The 24,245-nt window shown below is 42.2% G+C and overlaps 1 protein-coding gene across 1 annotated transcript in view; it reads right to left on the bottom strand.

The window, feature by feature from the left end:
- The window catches only part of LOC124545448 (protein son of sevenless-like), a 177,065-nt gene that overhangs the window by 135,107 nt on the left and 17,713 nt on the right, over positions 1-24,245 (bottom strand). The window contains 3 exon segments of the mRNA XM_047124372.1: positions 1,061-1,270; positions 2,968-3,108; positions 3,305-3,514. Of these exon segments, the coding sequence (XP_046980328.1) occupies positions 1,061-1,270; positions 2,968-3,108; positions 3,305-3,514 (561 nt within the window).

Here is a 24,245-nt window from a genome sequence, read left to right on the forward strand (position 1 = left end):
TTCACAGGAGACCTGGCCCCTGATGGTGTAAGATAAACCTATGACAGTACTGGAATAGGAAGTGCTGGCTGGGTGGATTGGGGATGTCTTGCGCCTAGGTCTTCTACAGGGACATAATCCTTGTGGCAAGGGGTCAGGATAGGGAGCAGCACAGGGATGGACTAGAATGGTGTGTAGGTTGGGTGGGCAATGGAACATTTCTTTACAATGAGTGGGAAGGAAATCGGGTAGAATGTCCCTGGTTTCAGGCTGTGATGATAGGTAATCACAGTCCTGGTGAAGGATGACATTCAGTTATTCCAGTCTGGGATGGTACTGGATGACTAAGAGTGCACTTCCTATCCTAGTCCTGTCACAGGTTTATCCTACCCCATCAGGGGCTGGGCCACCTGTGAAAGCAGCCATGCCATTTACCAGCTCTACTGCAATCATTGCACAGCTTTTTATATTGGTATGCCTACCAACTAGCTGCCCACCAGGATGAACAGCCACCACCAAACTGTGGCCGAGAGCGAAGTAGACCATCCTGCGGCAGAACGCTCTACTGAACATAGCATCCTGCATTTCAATGGCTGCTTTACTACCCAAACAGATGGGTGTTATCTTTACAACCCCTTCTCCACTCCCGTAATTACCCTGGCCTCAACCTACGGTAACATACTGTCTCCACACCGTTACATCCAACAATTTTCACAGCCTCTGCCCTGTCACCTCCTGCCCATTCCAGTCTCCTCTTTGTTTGCCGCCCTCTACCAATGCTGCAGCCCATATTTCCCTATTCCGCCACATTTTCGCTTCATTTTACCCACCTCCCTACCCCACTACCTCCTGACGCTGCACCTCTTGGCAGCCTAGTCTGCACACACTGCCAGACTGCACTCCTCCCTTCCCCCACCACACACTGCTATCCCTTCCTCTTATCCGCCCCCTCCAGATTGCTGCTATCAATCCACTGCTTCAGCAGCCAGAGATTGAGGTCTGTGTGTGTGTGTGTGTGTGTGTGTGTGTGTGTGTGTGTGTGTGTGTGTGTGTGTGTGCGCGCGCGCGCAAAATAAAGTACCTTTATATAGTCGAAGTACAGAAAACAGTGCCAAATAGGACCAAGCAGCAGCTTTGGAAGGTAATACTTCACAGCTTCTCTGAATCCATGGCCAGCCGACTGAAGAGCATCAGAGACTTCGGGCCGACTGCTGAGCTTCATTAGCGCCTCTCTGCTCTGTGGCTGTGTGATGTCACGGGCATACCTCCCGTAGACATCAAATTCGGCAGCCTAATGTGCAACAGATGTCCAACAGAGTAATCCATTTTCAGAAATATTTAATATAATGCTTCTAAAGTTAAATAAGATGGTTCAGTAAAGAGGAGATGATTACAAAGTACCAACAAGCGAAAAATATAAAATGAGTGACCTGTACATCACAGCCTACCAAAAATCTAAGTTAAACAATGGAAGACACGATGGAATCTAACAGTTGTTACAGAAATCTAAGTTAGTAATAATTTGTGAAATCCCAGAGCACTTTCAGTTGGTAAAGCAGACAATCAATAGTGAACATAATTGGTATCAAATTTTCAAACAGAATTTGTTACTGTTCAAATATTCATTATCCAATTATGTATATTTCCCTTTAGGAGCCTCACCCCCAACTTCTTTTCTGTGCTGAATGAAACTTTTCCTTTTACCCCAAATTCTGTCAAGTAATGTGCATTTCTTTTAAAGTAATTCTTTGGATGCAAAAGGACACAGGATTGTAACCAATACTTACCCCTCAGAGGCAAAATTCCACATAATGCCAATAGAAATATTTAAAAGTAGAAAAAATTACCAAATGTTTTAGGTTGTGTATGAGGCAGTAATTTCGCCTTCTGAAAGTAACTACTGGTCAACTAGGGTGTTTTCATGTAATTTTACAGTTTCGACGTGTGAATTTTACAACTGATAAAGTAATACCTTAGACCGTTTAAACACAGTCACAAACATCAAATGATGATGTCATTTTTAGGCCAACAGCTGACTGATACCAATATTAATAATTAATGAGAATCACCACAGGTGTATCAATATACATTTGTTATGCCATGACCTGTTATGTCACTTAGACCACCATCAGGTTGTCAAGTTGCAACAGTGTCACATTTTAAAAGGTATATTTGTCTTATGTGACATTATAGGAAAAATATGAAAATGAAAATCATATAAAAATACTGTCAACCACCTGGAAGTACCGTGACATGCAGTAAGTGCATGTGACACAGCTGCTATATTCGCTCTACAGTCAAGATGGTAGGCGTTTACAGAGCTGTGACATCACAGCATTGCCACAGAGGCATTTATAAAATCATGTTACGTTATCGGTCAACACAGGCCCACCATGTGCAGCCCATTGCAACTGTCAGGGATCCCCGTGTACTCAACTATTGTGTATACAGCACACCACGTCATACGTACTTACCACTCACCACGCTTCGGCTAGGTGGTCTGCAGAATGTTTAAATGATTGCATTTCCAGGTTTTGCCCCTAACGTTGCATTAGATAATAATACCGACAGCGCAACAACCTGATGATGATCTAATGAATGAAACCAGTTATGTCACAATAAATGTGTATCAATACAGTTGCGGTGCTTCTCATTAATAATCAATGATGGAAAAAATAAAACAATTTTTAAATGTTCATAACCATTACAAATGTATAAATACATTGACTGAAATCCTACATCAGTGTGGCTGTAGCATTATCAGAGTCCTAATCCACCCAAACACAGACCCAGAGAATATAACACACCTCAGTGCTCATACAGCAAAGATAAAAAGAGATTTTGATTCTGTTGGAGAAAAGCACAGTACCTTCTTTTGGTGATACACCATTGAAATTAGCATGTACTACCACATCTGTAACCTTCAGGATTAATGAAACTTTAAAATTCCTGTAAAATTATCTGGGTAGTAATAGACATTATTTTTACCTCTGCTAATTCTTCAAAGCAGCTTCCAATCGCAGGTACTTGTTTCTCTTCACTGATCTCAACCATATCTTCCAATGAACCCAAGAAAGTTACAGTCAGTTCATAAATGTCCATTATATTACTAAACATTGCGTCGAGCTCCTTTGAAAAACAAATGATTAGTGTCTCACAACTATGTTTCATCTAAAGTTTTATCAGTGCAAAATGTTAGCAATGTGTGGAAGACTATAAAAATATATATTGCATCAAAATAACATCCCTATTCTTAAGAAAATAAATCCTTTTATTCAGACATGCTGAAGAAGACTAACACAACAAGTAAATTAAAAATGATTACCTTACTGTCAGAACTGACAAGTTTTGCAATTTCTTCACGGAATACTTTGATTATCATGTGTAAATCACGTAAATACTGCTTTTCATCATGAATTAGGTCTTTTACGACCTCTTCGTACGTGAGTGACGTGCGAGGCGTCAGAGGATCTACGTCATCGGCACCACCAGCAGAAACTCCATCGTCGTCTTGGTAGAACATGTCCATCAGCACCTGAGAGTGCAAAATTTAAAAATAGATTCATATTTCAAATTTGTGCAACAGTGGAGTTTAAAAAATAATACAAGAATTTAAGAGAAGAAATTAATGCATAATGACAAACACAAAATGCAAAATCAAACAATGGAATTCACTTAGGAGTATCAACAGTGTAGGAACAGATAAATTGCTACTTACTGTAAAAAACACACATTAAGTTCTCACAAGCACAATTAAAATACACTTACGCAAAGCTTTCAGTCACAGCCTTCATCAGCAATAGAGAAACAGAGGAACACACACCATTCACACATAGAAGCAAGTACACCTCATGCACACATGACTATCAATTCTGGCAGCTCAGGCGGTCATGTGTGCATGAGGTGTTCTACTTTGTGTGTATGAATGGTGTGTGTTTCTCTCTTGCTGATGAAGAATGTAGCAGACAGCTTAGTGTAAGTGTCTAACTGTGCCTGTCTGCAACTTAACGTATCTTCTTTGGGATAAGTAGCAACCATCTTTTTCTACATTGTGAAACACAAAATGCAGTATGACTGTACAATGTACTTAATACAGAGACTTAAAGGTAGATTTAAAGCTCAGAAATTCATGTACAAGCTTCTGTGCAGGCACACAATTGAATATAGTATAGAGGTGAATTTGCACAAACTTTTTTAAAAGTAATAATAAAGAACATATCTAAGCTTGTCACCCCTATTACCCTGCACATATCTTGTTACCACAAATGAGACAGTAATCTTTCAGGGAGTGACGACAACAGCTGATACAAATTATTTCATGCTACTTCCCAGAATTCACACACGGAAACTCCAATGAGCATAGTAATGGACAGAATGGATAGTCAATTTGATTTTTGGTTAAAAAAATAAATAAAAAAAAAGACTGTTCCTCATCACCTATTACCAAACAAGGCATGGAAAGTAACCAGACTCCCAAGTGCATGTAAAATGTTTAATCCATTTTTGCTACATTTTTCTTCTGAACCTTCAAAGCTCATTGTAACACTGTCCTTCATTTCAAGTACTCATGATATTATAAATTGCTCTTGAAGAGTAAAAAGATTTTGCAGCTTGGTCAATTTTGTCCCTATCAGCAAACTGGACTAAACACTGCACAGCACCTAATCTCCATTTACATAATTTGGTGAACCAGTTTGCCTTAAAACATAATTCTTGATGTCAAACATTTAATATGGAGTTTAACTTAATACCATTTTAAGACATCCACTGACACACAATAGTAATCCCATTCTTGTAAACCACTTGGGTCATCATATCACAAGCATCTGCAGACCAGCCTTCGTGTGGTCCACAACACTTCTTTCTCTCTGAGGAATCTCATTTCCACATTCTTTTCAACCTTCTAGTTTCACCATCCACTTCAGTTGCTCACACCCAAGAAGGCCCTTTATTTTTATATCTTTTACTGTCTCTTAAAGTGTCACTTCACACATGACCCATCCTAGAAACGCCACTGCTTGTTCTCCAGAGGTTCATTTTCTGCGAGAATAATCAGGGGATGTTTTAGTTAATAAGTCTAGGTTGTATAAGTGCTAATAGTTTCAACAACTGTTTGTAGGTACTGTAACACATTTTGTGTTTGTTGTTACATCTGAGCTTCAGAGTACAGTGTGCAGTTAGCACATTGCGTATTTACCCTGACTGATCTTATTGTTTATATCACTGATATTCTCGTCATTTGGTGCCGAGGTAGCCATCAAATACTGAAATGCTTGGCGGGCTTTAATCTTCTCTGTTTCAATTCCCACCAGTGGAATTCCAAAAAGCTTCTGCTTGAAATTTGCTTGACCATGGGATTATAATTTTCAACAAGTATGCAAGTATGAATTCTTCCAATTGAATGTTATAACAATTACAACTGTGGTGACAGAAATTAAATAACAGTCAGAGGTGAAAAAGTTGTCTTTCAAAGGTTTAAGACACAAAGAAACAACAACATAACAATAAAGAGCTAACTGTGCAAACATTATTATTTGGGAGTTATTTTTCTAAAGCGTAGTGCTTGAGCATTTTCCATACATTTTACTGCCTTACAGATTAGTTTGAGAAATCTGCACGAAACAAACATTAGCAGGCACTATCTATCAAAGACAGAAATTAACTTTTGTCAACAAACATGGGTTACAAGGATGGAAGGAGGGATACGCCACCAATAATCAGTAACATATCTCCAAAATAATTAGGAGGAACAACGCAATTGCAGGTGCTATAGTCAGCACTTCATGAAAAGATTGACACAATTAAAACTAAAAATGTCTGTGACAATTAAAAGCATTGTCTTAAAAGGAGTAAGACAAAAAGGCACACAATTAATAAAAATCCATGTTTTTCAAGGTTTTAAAACAATTCATTGAGTAGAAAATGGTAAGAAATTAGGAAACAAGAAACAGCAGTCTGAATGTACAAATGTTAGAGCAGAAATGAATTTTCAATAAATACTTGATGATGAGTGAATAAAATGATGGAATGAAAGCTGAAATAGAGTGTGTGGGGGGGCGCGCACACACACACACACACACACACACACACACACACACACACACACACACACACACACAACTACATCTGTACTCTTCTGCTAACTAAGAATGAGGACTGGACAAGCAAGAGTGGTAATTCTTTGGGCCATAAAACAGCTAATTTATGGAGTCACTGGGAAGTACCACAATAAAACTGAAGACACCATTTCACACTCACAAATTCCAAGGAAGCATTTTATAATGGATTAATGAATACTATGAAAATGTGTTTCAACCTGTACCATATCAATGACCTTGATATTTTTAATACTATAGGAAAAACTTCAGAGTTGCATACCAGTGAATAATGTGATATTGAGAATGATCCAAGAAAGATGCAAGTGTAGCAACTCAGCTTACCCTTCACATTCTGGTTCGCAAATGGCAACAAAGAGAATGCATGTGATCAAATAACTTATGATCACAGATGTGAATTCAAACTATTGTCCTTTTTAAATAATGAAAGAGAATGTCAAGGAAATTATAAGAGAAGCTGAGGACCTAATATTGTACATTTGGATGGTTTAAAAACTGAAGGCAAAATTTGTTTCAATCTATATTTTTAGTTCCCTTTAGATCTTTCCATGTTTCACAAATTATTTATATGATTCATCCTAATGCCCAAGAATGGAGCAGCTGATTGGTTATTTATCATAATTTATCATTGTTAGCATGTAACTAATGAATTTCTTTTGCTCTGATACTGGAGTCACGGTCCTCATCAGTTCGTTTGTTTTTTCAATGGATAATCTGCATGACTTGCAATTAAGTACATCTACTGTGAAACTGAAGCCAATGTGCCCAATAATGATGCAATGTAACAAAGTATTTACAGGAAACCTTAAAAGTTTTACAACTCTCACAATATTTTTGACTTGTTTTGTTTAAATTCTTATCCATATATATACCCAAACACATTAGAGATTCTGACTATCCACCAGCATTTCTCACCATGTACGACACTGACCAATAGTGTTGCACACACTGCTGTGCATAACTGAATATAATGTGATTAACTAAAAGGGACCATTTGCAAAAACCATCTGACAATTCTTTTAAGTATTTTACTGTTAAAAATGTCTATTGTGACAGACAAGAATGCATAATTCACGTGTAACAAGTTTAGTTCTGATTCTTGTCTATTACATTGATTATCAATCATGTGTATAGATACTAATAACTGACCTAACTCAGGGCCATTCATAATTGTTACAAATTTCTCTCTAGTAGGAAAGGAAAGGACCTTTTATTAGTTAACTGCTTTAACAAATTGTGTTGTACTGAGAAAGTATAACTGAAGGGGATAAATATGTGGACACAATACGTGAACTCTCATGATGTTACAAATAAAAATAAAATAAAAAATAAAAACAATGCACCAGAAAGGAATTATCCAAATTGAACGGGAACTGGAAGATGCCATGTACATGTGCAGGTAAACAAATGATTCAAGTTTCAGAAAAATTTTACGATTTATTCACAAGAAAGAGCTTCACAAATTGAGGTAGTCATGAACAGACTGGTCCACCTCTAGCCCTTATGCAAGCAGTTATGTGGCTTGGTACTGATTGACAGAGTTATTGGATGTCCTCCACAAGGATATAGTGTCAAAGTCTGTCCAATTGGCACATTAGATACTTAAAATCCCGAGCTGGTTAGAGGGCCATGCCCATAATATTAAAAACATTATCAGCAGGGGACAACTGGGGAAGATCTGGCTAACTTGCTGGCCAAGGTAGGGTTTGGCCAGCAAGGAAACAAGCAGTAGAAACTTGCACTGTCTGCAGGTGGGCATTATCTTTCATGCACACCATAAAGCCCATAGCTTGCCATGAAAGGCAACAAAATGAGGCGTAGAATACAGTCGACTTAGCACTGTGCTGGAAATGTGCCGCAGATGGCAACAAAGGAGTCTTGCTCTGAAAAGAAATGGCACCCCATAAATCACTCCTCGCCGTACGGTGGGTGAAAGGAGGGATGGTATCCCACCACTGTCTGGGGGGGTCTCCAGACACATAGTTGGCCTGGAGTCTCATTGCCTGGACTAGAATTGTCTTCAGTGATGAGTCCAGCTTCGAACTGAGTCCTGATGACAAGCAAAGATGTGTCTGGAGATGCCCCAGACAGCGGGGTGATACCAACCTGTCACCCACCGTACAGCTCGTTAACTGTGGTCTGGAGTCCCATTTCACTTCATAGCAGGATCCTGTCAGTTGCCATCCACGGCATCCTTCCCCATGCAGTACAGCAACACATCGACGATACTCTAAGCACTGTTTTGCTGTCTTCATGGCAAGCCATCCTGGGTGCCCCTTTCAGCAAGATAACACTCGCTCGCACACAGCGAGAGCTTCTATTCATACTTGTCAAACCTTACCCTGGCCAGCAAATTTGCCAGTTCTCTTCCCAATTGAGGACATTTGGAGCATTATGGGTATGCCCCTCCAGACCATCTCGGTGTCTGACAATCTAATGCACCAACTGGACAGAATTTTGCAAGATATCCTGCATGAGAGCACCCAACAACTATCAATTAATGCAAATCTGAATAACTGCTTGTACAAGGGCCACAGGTGGACCAGTACATTACTGACTGTCTCAATCTGATGCTTTTTCTCTCGAGTAAGTGTTCAATTTTTTCTGAAACTGTAATCATTTGTTTGTCTGTAAATGTACATCATATCTACCGATTTCCATCCCAATTGGATAATTCCCTCGTGGTAAGTCTTCTCTCTCTCTCTCTCTCTCTCTCTCTCTCTCTCTCTCTCTCTCATATATATATATATATAACTCTTTGTCTTTAAATATGTCTGCTTGTGTCTGTATATGTGTGGATAGATGTGTGTGTGCGCGCGCGCGCGTGTGTATACCCGTCCTTTTTTCCCCCTAAGGTAAGTCTTTCCACTCCCGGGATTGGAATGACTCCTTACCCTCTCCCTTAAAACCCACATCCTTTCGTCTTTCCCTCTCCTTCCCTGTTTCCTGATGAGGCAACAGTTTGTTGCGAAAGCTTGAATTTTGTGTGTATGTTTGTGTGTCTGTCGACCTGCCAGCACTTTCATTTGGTCAGTCACATCATCTTTGTTTTTAGATATATATTTCCTATGTGGAATGTTTCCCTCTATTATAACCATATATATATATATTCTACGTAATTTCTGTGCGCTGTTAATTCCGAAATGATTGCAGGGATTTTGGTGTTTTCCACCAGGATCACTACAGTTAAGATTTTACGCTGTGGAAAATAATGTGTTCATAAATCTATGCATTAACTTAACATACAAGTAATTTGTCTTTTCATGAAAGCACATAAAACATATGCAATATGAACACCAATAAAATATATAACATTGAAGAACAAAAATGACCACATAATTTCCTGAGAATGACTGCAGACAGCTTTAAAAAAAAATAGGAACTGCATCTCGAGGTTAAATACAAGAAGAAATTATGGTTATCTTGTCAGATGCAAACAAAATTTTCCACTCTACTGACATGCATGTTAACATGCATATAGCACTTTTCTTATTGACATCACTGAAAAACAACTTTTAATAAATATACTTCTCACTTACAGTATATAAGAATTTTGTTTACTGATGTCTATATTCAGTAATAAAATACACACACACACACACACACACACACACACACACACACACACACACATTATATTTCACTACAAAAGGAAATTTATATGTTAGACATAAATCACAACAGACCTTTACAGATCCTTTTTTGTAATGGTTTTGCTCATAATTGGTGACAGTACCTATTCAAATTCTTCTAAATAAACATTTAATGCAATAAAAATTGATTTAAATATGACTAAGGAACCTACATGCTAAAGCAAAGTTCAGTAACTGATTTTTTAAATTGTATTTTATGACCATCATGCTTCAACTTAGTATTCTACAAATAATCTGTCTGCCCCTGAATATAAAATTACAGACATGTTGCATAGCTACTCATGCAATCAATGGAAATACTGTAATATGGATATTACACATAGAGAGAGAGGTTAACACACGATAAACAAATTAATGAGAAAGAAAGAGAAAGAAAGTTTGGGAGAATTGCTCAGAGAGCTTTCATGTTTCAGGGCTACAAGTATTCAGAAGAGCAATTCACAGGTAATAAAGAATAGTTAAGGGAACAATGCCATTGAATGCTACATACCACTGGCTTTCTCAAATCAGAATGGATGCATGTAAAGCATATACATAGGAAGAGTCAATTATCATATTTGTAGAATGAGAAAGCATGATTAAAGAAAAAATTAATAGAACATTATGTTTTGTGACTGGTAGACACTCGGTTATCAGTAAATGTCCAGAGGAGTATGCCATAAAAATTCTGTATGGCACAAATGTGTCTGTAACATCTCATGGACAACAAGAATTAATTATACCTTCCAAAAAACTTTTCTAACTATGGTTAACTGTGAAAAAACTGAATTAAAGTATCTAATATTTGTTATGTATGCAAAAACTTAATAAATTTTAATTTTAGCAAAAGTGTCGTAGTTATTTAGCAAGGTTGATGAAATGGTTAAGGAACTAGATGCAACCAAATATAGTTTCGCGCATACAAATATCTGTAGGCAGTAAGCAGGAGTCTGCACGTTCTTTCATCCCAATACCCTACACACCAGCACAACCAGACAAGCACGCACTTATATGATTGTTTTCTCTCTCTCTCTCTCTCTCTCTCTCTCTCTCTCTCTCTCTCTCTCACACACACACACACACACACACACACACACACACACACACACTTGATAATGATGTACAAGCAATACTGCACAAATTTGTATACATTCTTTCCATTTAGACACTAACTGAAGACCACAAGCTGAAATTGGAAACGTTTTGTCTTTACAATAGACATTTAATTAATGGACAGTTCTCTTTCTTTCTCAAAAGAACAAGTAATTTGACTGCACTAGTTTTAACAGCTACAATGGAAATGTAAAATTGCCAAATTTATTCGACAACACTAAAATACTAATAGTGAAAACTTACAACATTTAATGACAACTGAGCCACTCTTTACCTGTCATTACAGGGCGACCCAAAAGTCTGTTAACATTCGAAAATTCAATACTTCACAGACTAATGTGGGTAGAGGGGTAAAAATTGACACACACGCTTGAAATGACACAGAGTTTTTTTTTTTGCCAACAGATGGTGCTTAATACGATACAGCAGCAAACTGCATAAGAACTGATTTTTAGCAAAGGCAATGTTCTTTATAACAACTGCTCAACATGTAATTCATGAATACCCGTAGTCAAGGGACGATATTGGGAACAGCACTATACAGCATATCAGTAGGTATAGCAAGAAATTCTCATCGGATGTTTTCTTTTAGCATCCCTAATCAGGTATAACAACTGTGGGAAACTTGCAACTTTAGATAACCCCATAACCAATATCACACAGATGGTCTGAGGGACACAGGAGGCCAAGCACGTCAGAGCTGTGGCTCAGCAAGCGATCCTCACCAAACAATGGGTGCAAGAGATCTTTCACATGTGTAGCAATATGCAGAAAAGCTGAGTCATAGAAAGGCACAACAAAAAGATTGTTCAAAAGATAACTTTCCGACAGTTTTTTTGTTTTGCCTTTCTGCGACTCAGCATCTCCGCTATATTGTGAGTAGCAACTATTCTTTTTCATTATAGTGTTACATTCCATCCTAGATTTTCCACTGTTTGAGTGTGCAGAAAAGTCATACCTTCCAGCAAGTGTTTATCAGCCGGGCTAGGTACAATGCAATTCTGTAACATAATGGCGTATCTCGCACTCGATCATGCCGACAGTTAGAAAATCAGCTGCACCCTGCACTTCCTCCAAGAGAAAGCATCCACTCACGATTGATGTGGTAAATCCGCACCACACCATGACTTTCACATCATGCAATGGGATTTCTACAACAGTTGTAGGATTTTTTGTAGCCCGAATTCTGCAGCTGCCGCAGATCCTAGTAATGTGAAACGGGTTTTGTCGGTTCAGTGCTACCTGTTGGCTGTTTTTTGCACTTTTTCTGGCTTCAATAACACCCCCACATCATTTCAGGGTTGTGTAACCACGATTTACCTTTCTACCTAAATTATTCCATGAATTAGTTCACTATCAAATGTTAACAGGCATTTTGGTCATCTTGTAAAACATTATAACTAAAACAATTATGATTCTTACACAGAAAGCAATAAATGAAAGCCATGTATCAAGATTGTGCTGCAAAGCAAGCCCAAGTTATTTCTGTGTTTGGAAACCTATTTGCACCTTTGCCTTGACGCTGGAGGTAACAAATTTAAAAATTCAGGGGTTTATAAAATTGCATGTGGTTCCTGTGACAGGATCTACATGGGTCAGACTGGGAACGACTTCATAACAAAGTTTAGAGAACACGTGTACAGAAGTAACAATAGTGCACTAGGCCACCATTTAAAAATGAAGGGCCATGTTTTACCCTCAATGAATGACCGGAAACATATGCAGTTCTTGTATACCACTACACTAACATAAATAGTCAAAGGAGCAGATCTTTAAGTGAGACTGGAAAACAGTTAAGAGATAAGGTTTAAAAATCCCTCACATCGAGCCTAAGAGTAGGCAACTTGATGTCTAGGAGGGACTCTAAGTGTATGTGCACCACAAATTAGATCCTAGCATGGTAATTATAAAGCAGATTTCAAGCAACCCGAATTAGTTTTTTCATACCTTTGATGATGTGTTACTTTAGTGGTCTCATTTTCTCATTTGGGACTGCTGCCTTAAGGACTCTCATTTATCATGATTCTGTTTGTTTCATTGATTTATTTCTATATTAATGGATACTGTTTTTGGAGTGCCCATCAATGCTTTGTAAAAATATGTGCCTGGCTTTCCTAGTTTGCCTAGCACTTGGAATTACGTTGGCTGATGCTTGTTTCGTGTTGTAATGTACAAATAAAACTGATTACGGGTATTGCTGCCCTCAGCACTGCGTGCTCCTCCTGCAACAGTTTCTTGGTGTTTTTTAATAAATATTTGATGGTTTGCTCATAATTTTTAATTGCTGTTCTCATATTTTTGCTCACACCGATTTTACATGTGAGGATGTCCCACTAAGATTACTATTTGCCTATGTACTTTTGTGAGTTTTGATTATTGTGCAAAATATATTTGGTTTTTCATTCTTAAAAATGAGTGTGAGGGCTGTGTTTATACCGTCCCAAGTGCAGCATGCTATTGTGCAGCAGTTTTCAGCAGCCTTTTTACTAATGGTTTAACAATTTATTCCTGGGGTTTTATTATAGGACTTCAAATTTGAATTCTTGTACTTCTGTAAGAATAAATTTTCGTAAAATATCCTCTTCCTCCATACGTTGTACCATACCTTCAAATCAAATAGTCTATATAAGCTACTTTTAGGATCTGTTATGCCATTTAACACATACACTATGTGATCAAAAGTATCCAGACACCTGGCTGAAAATGACCTACAAGTTCATGGCGCCCTCCATCGGTAACGCTGGAATTCAATACGGTGTTGCCCCACCCTTAGCCTTGATGACAGCTTCCACTCTCGTAGGCATATATTGAATCAGGTGCTGGAAGGTTTCTAGGGGAATGGCAGCCCACTTTGCAGAATGCTGCACTGAGGAGAGGTATCAATGTCGGTCAGTGAGGCCTGGCACAAAGTCAGCATTCCAAAACATCCCAGAGATGATCTATAACATTCAAGACAGGACTCTATGCAGGCCAGTCAATTACAGGGATGTTTTACATCTACATCTACATCCATACTCCGCAAGCCACCTGACGGTGTGTGGCGGTGGGTACCTTGAGTACCTCTATCGGTTCTCCCTTCTATTCCAGTCTCGTATTGTTCGTGGAAAGAAGGATTGTCGGTATGCTTCTGTGTGGGCTCTAATCTCTCTGATTTTATCCTCATGGTCTCTTCGCGAGATATACGTAGGAGGGAGCAATATACTGCTTGACTCTTCGGTGAAGGTATGTTCTCGAAACTTTAACAAAAGCCCGTACCGAGCCCTTAAGATTCTTCCAATGACTAAGTCTGGCATCTGCTTTACCGACGATCAACTTTATATGATCATTCCATTTTAAATCACTCCTAATGCGTACTCCCAGATAATTTATGGAATTAACTGCTTCCAGTTGCTGACCTGCTATTTTGTAGCTAAATGATAAGGGATCTATCTTTCTATGTATTCGCAGCACATTACACTTGTCTACATTGAGATTCAATTGGCATTCCCTGCACCATGCGTCAATTTGCTGCAGATCCTCCTGCATTTCAGTACAATTTTCCATTGTTACAACCTCACGATACACCACAGCATCATCTGCAAAAAGCCTCAGTGAACTTCCGATGTCATCCACAAGGTAATTTATGTATATTGTGAATAGCAACGGTCCTATGACACTCGCCTGCAGCACACCTGAAATCACTCTTACTTTGGAAGACTCCTCTCCATTGAGAATGACATGCTGCGTTCTGTTATCTAGGAACTCTTCAATCCAATCACATAATTGGTCAGATAGTCCATATGCTCTTACTTAGTTCATTAAACGACTGTGGGGAACTGTATCGAACGCCTTGCGGAAGTCGAGAAACAAGGCATCTACCTGTGAACCCGTGTCTATGGCCCTCTGAGTCTCGTGGACGAATAGCGCGAGCTGGGTTTCACACGAGCGTCTTCTTCTAAACCCATGCTGATTCCTACAGAGTAGATTTCTAGTCTCCAGAAAAGTCATTATACTCTAACATAATACGTGTTCCAAAATTCTACAACTGATAGACGTTAGAGATATAGGTCTATAGTTCTGCACATCTGTTCGACGTCCCTTCTTGAAAACGGGGATGACCTGTGCCCTTTTCCAATCCTTTGGAACGTTACACTCTTCTAGAGACATACGGTAAACCGCTGCAAGAAGGGGGGCAAGTTCCTTCGCGTATTCTGTGTAAAATCGAACTGGTATCCCATCAGGTCCAGCGGCCTTTCCTCTTTTGAGCGATATTAATTGTTTCTCTATCCCTCTGTCATCTATTTCGATACCTACCATTTTGTCATCTGTGCGACAATCTAGAGAAGGAACTACAGTGCAGTCTTCCTCTGTGAAACAGCTTTGGAAAAAGACATTTAGTATTTCGGCCTTTAGTCTGTCATCCTCTGTTCAGTACCATTTTGGTCACAGAGTGTCTGGACATTTTGTTTTGATCCACCTACCGCTTTGACTTAAGACCAAAATTTCTTAGGATTTTCTGCCAAGTCAGTACATAGAACTTTACTTTCGAATTCATTGAACGCCTCTCGCATAGCCCCCCCTCGCACTACATTTCGCTTCGCGTAATTTTTGTATGTCTGCAAGGCATTAACTATGTTTATGTTTGCTGTGAAGTTCCCTTTGCTTCTGCAGCAGTTTTCTAACTCGGTTGTTGTACCACGGTGGCTCTTTTCCATATCTTACGATCTTGCTTGGCAAATACTCATCGAATGCATATTGCACGATGGTTTTGAATTTTGTCCACTGATCCTCAACACTATCTGTACTTGAGACAAAACTTTTGTGTTGAGCCGTCAGGTACTCTGTAATCTGCTTTTTGTCACTTTTGCTAAACAGAAAAATCTTCCTACCTTTTTAAATATTTCTATTTACGGCTGAAATAATAGATGCAGTAACCGCGTTATGATCGCTGATTCCCTGTTCTGCGTTAACTGTTTCAAATAGTTCGGGTCTGTTTGTCACCAGAAGGTCTAATATGTTATCGCCCCAAGTCAGTTCTCTGTTTAACTGCTTAAGGTAGTTTTCAGATAAAGCACTTAAAAAAATTTCACTGGATTCTTTGTCCCTGCCACCCGTTATGAACGTTTGAATCTCCCAGTCTATATCCGGCAAATTAAAATCTCCACCCAGAACTATAACACGGTGGGGAAATCTACTCGAAATATTTTCCAAATTATCCTTCAGGTGCTCAGCCACAACAGCTGCTGAGCCAGGGGGCCTAAAGAGACATCCAATTACCACGTCTGAGCCTGGTTTAACCGTGACATTCACCCAAATTATTTCACATTTCGGATCTCCGTCAATTTCCTTCGATACTATTTCACTTCTTATCGCTATAAACACGCCTCCCCCTTCACTGTCCAGCCTGTCTCTGCGGTATACATTCCAATCTGAGTTTAGGATTTCATTACTGTTTACGTCTGGTTTCAGCCAACTTTCTGTCCCTAGTACTATATGGGCATTGTGACCGCTTATTAATGAGAACAGTTCTGGGACCTTTCTATAGACGCTCCTGCAGTTTACTATTAGCACATTAATATTGTTATTCCCTGTTGCATTTTGCCTACTCCTACGTTGCCGCATCTCAGGAGGCATCTTGTCGGGCCTAGGGAGAGAATTCTCTAACCTAAAAAACCCACATGTGCACTCCACACGTACTCCGTTACCCTTGTAGCCGCTTCCGCCATGTAGTGCATGCTTAACCCACCACTCCCCTTCGGGAGATGTTATTGTCATGTAATCAACCAGCCACAGGCCATGCATTATGAACAGATGCTCGATCATGTTGAAAGATACAATCGCCATCCTCAAATTGCTCTTCAACAGTGGGGAGCAAGAAGGTGCTTAACACATCAATGTAGGCCTGTGCTGTGACAGTGCTACACAAAACAACAAGGGGTGCAACCCCCCTCCATGAAAAACAAGACTACACCATTACACCACCGCCTCCAAATTTTACTGTTGGCACTACACACACTGGCAGATGACGTTCACTGGGAATTTGCCATACCCACACCCTGCCATCGGATCGCCACATTGTGTACCGTGATTTCGTCACTCCACACATTTTTCCACTGTTCAATCCAGTGTGATGTGTGGCTTATCAGCAGCTGCTCGACCATGAAATCCAAGTTTTCTCACCTCCTGCCTAACTGTTATAGTACTTGCAATGGATCCTGATGCAGTTTGGAATTCCTGTGTGATGGTCTGGATAGATGTCGGCCTATTACACATTACGACCCTCTTCAACTGTCGGCGGTCTCTTGTTAGTCAACAGACGAGGTCGGCCAGTACACTTTTGTGCAGTGTGTGTCCCTTCACATTTCCACTTCACTATCACATTGGAAATAGTGGACCTAGTGATGTTTAAGAGTGTGGAAATCTCGTGTACAGATGTATGACACGAGTGACACCCAATCACCTGACCACATTCAAAGTCCATGAGTTCTGCGGAATGCCCCATTCTGCTCTCTCACAATGTCTAATGACTACTGAGGTCACTGATATGGAGTACCTGGCAGTAGGTGGCGGCACAATGCACCTAACACGAAAAATGTATGTTTTTGGGGGTGTCCGGATACCTTTGATCACATAGTGTAAATATTTTAATGTAGTATATGGGTTGTTCTTATTAATGCTGTGATTTTTGATGACGTTCATTGTCACACAAGGCTAACTGTAGCCTTTTTGTTACTTTCTGTAATTTTTCTTGTATTTGACATCATTTGGAGCACTAAGTTCATCACACCTTCCAGCGGACTTTTAGTTTACTTTGCTCTGGGTAGAGTGATTTGTTCACTCCAGTTTTCATTTTCAAGCATTGGACTTGACTGATTTTCTCTCGTGCACTATACATCAGTGCTTATACAATTTCAGCTATTATGTACACTAGTATGTATTCTGTAAATGTGTGTCATTTATTTTGACTTTCTGTATGACTGTCTGATGATAGGTCACACCCGAAACACATAGTAAAGAGTATGGATTCAATAAAATATTTCTAAGGAAAATTCAGGGACTGTTATTAGGGACCAATCAGCATTGCATATGTGTATTGGATCAACTTATATTTTCTTCTTTTCTCCTCACTTTCTTTCCAGTAAGTTTTCATTGTTTTCCCATGTTTTTCTCTTCTTTCTTCTGTCCAGATTATGGCTGTCATTTTCTTTGTGTTCTCCTGGAAATCCTTGAAACTTTTTACATTTGCTCTGAACTTCTCTCTCTCTCTCTCTCTCTCTCTCTCTCTCTCTCTCTCTCTGTGTGTGTGTTGCGCTCTCTCTCTCTCTCTCTCTCTCTCTCTCTCTCTGTGTTGCGCGCGCACCCACCCACCCACCCACCCACCCACCCACCCACACACACACACACACACACACACACATCTATTTCTTCCTCCATTATTTCTATTTCCCTCACATCTGATTTAACTTTTTTTGATCTGCACCATTAATGTTTTTTGGTTTCTGTATAAAAGTTAAAATTCTTTTTGTTACGTCTTTTAATCTAGCCCTTTTAGTTGTCCACAGAATACAACTCTCTTCTTCCTCTATTTGTCTGATATTCAACCTATTCTTTCATAAGCTTCTTTATTACTTTTTAATTTCCAATTCCCATTGTCATTATTATTATAATTATTATTGTCCACAGTGCCCTGAAAAAAGTCAGCATGCCAATCTCATGGGTGTTTTTTTTTTTTTTTTAGGGCGCAAAACTGCTATGGGCATTAGCGCCCGGTCCGCGACTTAGGAAACAGTAAAAAACCGAAAATGGAAACCAGCAGCAATGGGAACGAAAGTCATAAAATTGGAGAAACTAAAAGCAGGAAGGCAGGCTTAAAAATCCACTACAGAAAGGGGTTGGTTGTCCCCAAAAAAAGCTTCAAACGACTGACGTCATTTCGCTGGCACTAATAAACTCGAGAACGCGATCGGCTGAGCGCATGTCATCTGCTAAAATCGACGATATATCAGGCGATAGCTGTAGACGGGAGCGTAACGGGTTAAAATACGGGCACTCAAAAGGTGTCTTACCGTCCACAGCTGAGAGCAGTGGGGACAGAGTGGGGGAGGATCGCCGCTTAAAAGATGTCGATGGCTAAAAAGACAGTGCCCTATCCGGAGTCTAGTGAAAATTACCTCCTCCCGACGACGCGCTCGGGAGGAAGAGGTCCAAGCACAAGGAAGAGCTTTCACGACCCGCAATTTATTATGGGGAAGTGTCGACCAATGTGCGTGCCATAAATGAACAACACGACGACATAAAAAGCTCCGTAGATCGGCGAAGGGAATCGATTGGATAGCTGGCCGAAGAAGAGAGACGGCAGCCTTGGCTGCAATATCGGCCGCCTCATTTCCACAGATACTAACGTGTCCCGGGAGCCAGAGGAACGCCACCGGGACGCCCCCCAGGTGGAGCAAGCGCAGACAGTCCTGAATCTGGTGGACCAGAGGGTGCACAGGGTAAAGAGCTTGGAGACTGAGGAGAGAGCTGAGAGAATCTAAGCAGATAACGTACTGTATCCGCTGATGGCGGCGGATGTAGTGGACAGCCTGGAGAACAGCGTAAAGCTCCGCAGTATAAACCGAACACTGGTCGGGAAGCCGAAAGTGATTTGGGGTGTCGCCAACAATATAGGCACTCCCTACACCTAACGATGTTTTCGAGCCGTCGGTGTAAATAAATGTGGCTTCCGTCTTTTGTGCACAGAGAGCAGCAAATGCCCGACGATAAACAAGTGAAGGGGTACCATCGTTGGGAAATCGACAAAGGTCAGGGAGCAGGCATATCCGGGGACGGAGCCAAGGCGGTGCTGTACCCCAAGTTGTCAAGAAGGTTTTAGGAAAGCGGAAGGAAAGAGAATGGAGCAGTTGACGGAAGCGGACTCCCGGTGGTAGTAGGGAGGAGGGGTGGCCTGCATACCCTACATCAAAGGAGGCGTCGAAAAAAATGTCATGGGCTGGATTAGCCGGCATGGAAGACAGATGGCTAGCATAACGACTCAGAAGGACAGCTCGCTGATTGGACAGCGGAGGTTCAGCAGTCTCAGCATAAAGGCTTTCCACAGGGCTGGTGTAAAAAGCTCCAGACACTAAACGTAATCCACGGTGGTGGATAGAGTCGAGACGCCGAAGAATAGACGGCCGAGCAGAGGAGTAGACTATGCTTCCATAGTCCAATTTCGAGCGCACTAAGGCGCGATAGAGGCGGAGAAGGACCACTCGGTCCGCTCCCCAGGAGGTACCATTCAGGACACGGAGGGTGTTGAGCGATCGCAGACAGCGAGCCGAAAGATAGGAAACATGGGAGGACCAGCACAGTTTTCTGTCAAACATAAGACCCATAAATTTAGCGACGTCTGAAAACGGAAGGTCCTTTCCAGGTTTCGGAACAGGAACAACGATAGCTTCCCGCCATCGTCTGGGAAAAGTACTGTCTGCCCAAATTCGATTATAAAGGCGAAGGAGGTAACGCAGACTATGGGTTGATAAATGCAGCAACATTTGGACGTGGATACCATCCGGTCCTGGGGCGGAGGAACGAGAAGAATAGAGTGCATGTTGTAGTTCCCACATGGAGAAAACAGTATTGTAGCTTTCGCGATTTTGGGAGGAGAAAGCAAGATGTCGCGCTTCCGCTGCACGTTTCTTCAGGAGAAACGCTGGCGGGTAATTTGAAGAGCTTGAAATCTCAGCAAAGTGCTGACCCAATGAGTTAGAAATTGCGACGGGGTCCACTAATGTATCATGCGCGACAGTGAGCCCAGAGACCGGGGAGAAACTAGGCGCGCCTGAGAATTGTCGAAACCGACTCCAAACTTCCAAGGAGGGAGTGAAGGTGTTAAATGAGCCAATAAAGAATTTCCAGCTTGCCTTCTTGCTATCGCGGATGACACGACGGCATCGCGCACGGAACTGTTTATAGTGGATACAGTTGGCCAAAGTAGGATGGTGGCGGAAAACGCGGAGAGCATGTCGCCGCTCACTTATTGCGTCACGGCATGCCTCGTTCCACCAAGGAACTGGGGGGCACCGGGGCAATTCGGAGGTGCATGGTATTGAATGTTCCGCAGCTGTAAGAATAACGTCGGTAATGTGTTTGACCTCATCGTCGACGCTGGGAAAGTGACGGTCATCGAATGTCGCTAGTGACGAAAAAAGTGTCCAATCGGCTTGGGCAAACTTCCAGCGTCGCGGGCACATATATGGCAGGTGAGGCTGCAGTCTAAGGACACATGGAAAGTGGTCACTCGAGTGTGTATCATCAAGGGCGAACCATTCGAAGTGCCGAGCTAGCGGAACAGTACCGACCGCAAGGTCCAAATGAGATAAAGTTGTCGTGGAGGCAGACAAAAATGTAGGGACCCAGTGTTGAGGCAAACTAGATCCGCTTGGTGGAAGACGTCTAGCAATAGTGAGCCACGTGGACAAGGATGTGGAGATCCCCAAAGCGAGTGGTGGGCACTGAAGTCCCCAACCAACAAATGGGGTGGAAGCTGACCAAGAAGATGAAAGAGATCAGCTCGTGCCATTGGTGTGGACGATGGAACGTATACCGTACAAAGAGAGAACGTGTATCCAGAAAGGGAAAGACGGACGGCGACAGCTTGGAAGGAAGTGTTTAAGTGGATTGGGTGATAATGGAGAGTATCATGGAGAAGAATCATGAGTCCTCCATGGGCTGGAGTGCCTTCAACAGAGGGGAGATCATATCGGACGGAATGAAAATGAGGGAGAACAAAGCGGTCATGGGGACGCAGCTTTGTTTCCTGAAGACAGAAGATGACCGGCGAGTAGGATCGTATGAGGATCGACAATTCATCCCGATTGGCTCAAATGCCGCGGATATTCCAGTGGATAATGGACATAGGGTGAACAGAAAATGGAGAAATGTGACCAAGGTTGCTGTCAACTCAACGACTGCTCAGAGCTTGCGACCGACAGCATGGAATGGCATTCAGCCGAAGGCAGAAGATCCTGATCCATAGGTTGTTCAGGAGCAGCTCCTGCCACCAGCGATCGGCCGGTTGATCGGTCACCAGCAGTGCGCCTCGGCGACACAGAAGACGGCCGAGGGTGATGTCCGCCAGGTGGTGCTGTAGATGGGACACGCCTTGGCGGAGGAGGAGATGAACTGGGTTTCTTTGTAGCGTTCTTGGAAGTACGATGTTTAGATGAAGGAGGAACCGATGGGTGTGAAGTTGGGGTACGTAAAAAATCTTCACGAGTACGCTCTTTTTTCGAAGTCTTGGTGTCTGACTTTTGGGTTCGAGATTTTGCAGAACCCGATGAAGGGTGAGCCATAGAGTGGGCAGGCAAAAGAGGTGAGGTTGAACGGGCGATCTTTGCGCTGGCCGACGTAACGACCGTGGCACTAAAGGTGAGGTCGCAAGTCTGCATGGCCACCTCCTTTGTTGGCCGAGGAGAAGCAAGGACAGTGCTGTATTTTCCTGTCTGAGGCACGGTGGGCAGTCGACTGGCGAATAATTTTCGAGCAGCAAAGGTCGACACCTTTTCCTTCACTCTGATTTCCTGGATGAGCTTTTCGTCCTTAAAAACGGGGGCAATCTCGAGAGGAAGCAGCGTGGTCACCCATACAGTTTATGCAGCGAGGGGATGGAGGTGGACAAGCACCCTCATGGGCATCCTTGCCACACGTAACACATTTGGCGGGATTGGAACAGGACTGGCTGGTGTGATTGAACTGCTGACACCGATAGCAACATGTAGGGTTTGGGACGTAAGGGCGAACGGAAATTATCTCATAGCCTGCTTTGATTTTCGATGGGAGTTGAACTTTGTCAAATGTCAAGAAGACAGTGCGGGTTGGAATGATGTTCGTGTCAACCCTTTTCAGAACTCTATGAACAGCAGTGACGCCCTGGTCAGACAGGTAGTGCTGAATTTCTTCGTCAGACAATCCATCAAGGGAGCGTGTATAAACGACTCCACGCGAGGAATTTAGAGTGCGGTGTGCTTCAACCCGGACAGGGAAGGTGTGGAGCAGTGACGTATGCAGCAATTTTTGTGCCTGGAGGGCACTGACTGTTTCTAACAACAGGGTGCCATTCCGTAATCTGGAACACGACTTTACAGGACCTGCAATTGCGTCAACACCTTTCAGAATAATGAAAGGGTTGACCGTGGAGAAGTCGTGACCTTCGTCAGACCGAGAAACAACAAGGAACTGTGGCAACGATAGAAGAACTGTCTGTGGCTGAGACTCAGTGAACTTACGCTTGTGAGCAGACATAGTGGAAGGTGAGAAAACCATTGCAGAAGAATCCCCCATGATTACCGGCGTCTCCGATGGCACGCTCCTCCCTTGTGGGGGCCCTCTCTGAGGGCACTCCCGCCTTAGGTGATTGTTCACACCTCAGGTCACACCTCCCGACAAACGGCCGGAGGGACCAATAGGCACTTTCAGAAGGTATCAGCTCGGATAATCACCCCTCCCTGGGCCTGGCCGTTACCAGGGGGTAAGTACGTGTCCTACCTGTCTACCCCGGGCGGGGAATTACGCGTTACCCCGTCACCGGCTATGCATGGAAATGCGTGGGTCGGCCTTCAGACACACACAGGGAAGAAAAAAGAGAAAGGGAAAGGAAAGAAGAGGGGTCTCAAACGCCGCAGCAGACAAAAGGGCAAAGAGAAGAGGTAAGGAAAAGAGAAGGACAGAGGAAGGACGAAGACTTGCAAGTGTAGAAAGCAAGGAATTTGTAACAGTTTCGACCGTCCGTCTCCGGACGTAGGCACAAACCATACTCCCAGAGGGGGAGAAAGGGAAGGAAAGAGCCAGAGGTGAGGTGGGGGGGGGGGGGGGGGGGCAAAGATGGGGGACGGGGAAGGATGCGGAAAGGGAAAGTATGCAGCCCGGAAAGGAAGGAGAGCCACATTAGCTCGAGGTCCCGTGCTCGCTACGCACGTTATCAACAAAAGAGTTGTGGACCCCCTGGGGGATCATGGGTGGTTGCTCCACATGCGGAGCAGATTATTATGCTTGAAAGTCTGCCTCCCTTCCCCACCAATTTAGGGATGAGACCTGACAGTTCACAAAATTTCACCACCCTTTTAACACTAGAATCAGTACCGATGAAGACGGCAGGCAGATCTCTTTCGAGACTGAGGGCTGCCGTATCAGCATATAAGGCACACATTGCCAAAATTTGCGGAACTAAAAGTGGCACACCGCAAGCCTCGCAAAGTGGTGGATCCTCCTGTCAGAGGAAGGAGCCATGTGTTAAAGGGCTAGGTCTGATGCGCAAGCCTGGTAATCAGAACCTCCTTCCTGCAGTGAGGATGACATGAAGTTTGCCATCTCTGTGTAGTCGAGTTGAGAGATTGCAGTTTGTTTTCTGTCACCTTCAACCATTTAGTCTCCCACAAATGCACCA

Source organism: Schistocerca americana, chromosome 8 (genome assembly GCF_021461395.2).
Source record: "Schistocerca americana isolate TAMUIC-IGC-003095 chromosome 8, iqSchAmer2.1, whole genome shotgun sequence".
Lineage (NCBI taxonomy): Eukaryota > Metazoa > Arthropoda > Insecta > Orthoptera > Acrididae > Schistocerca > Schistocerca americana.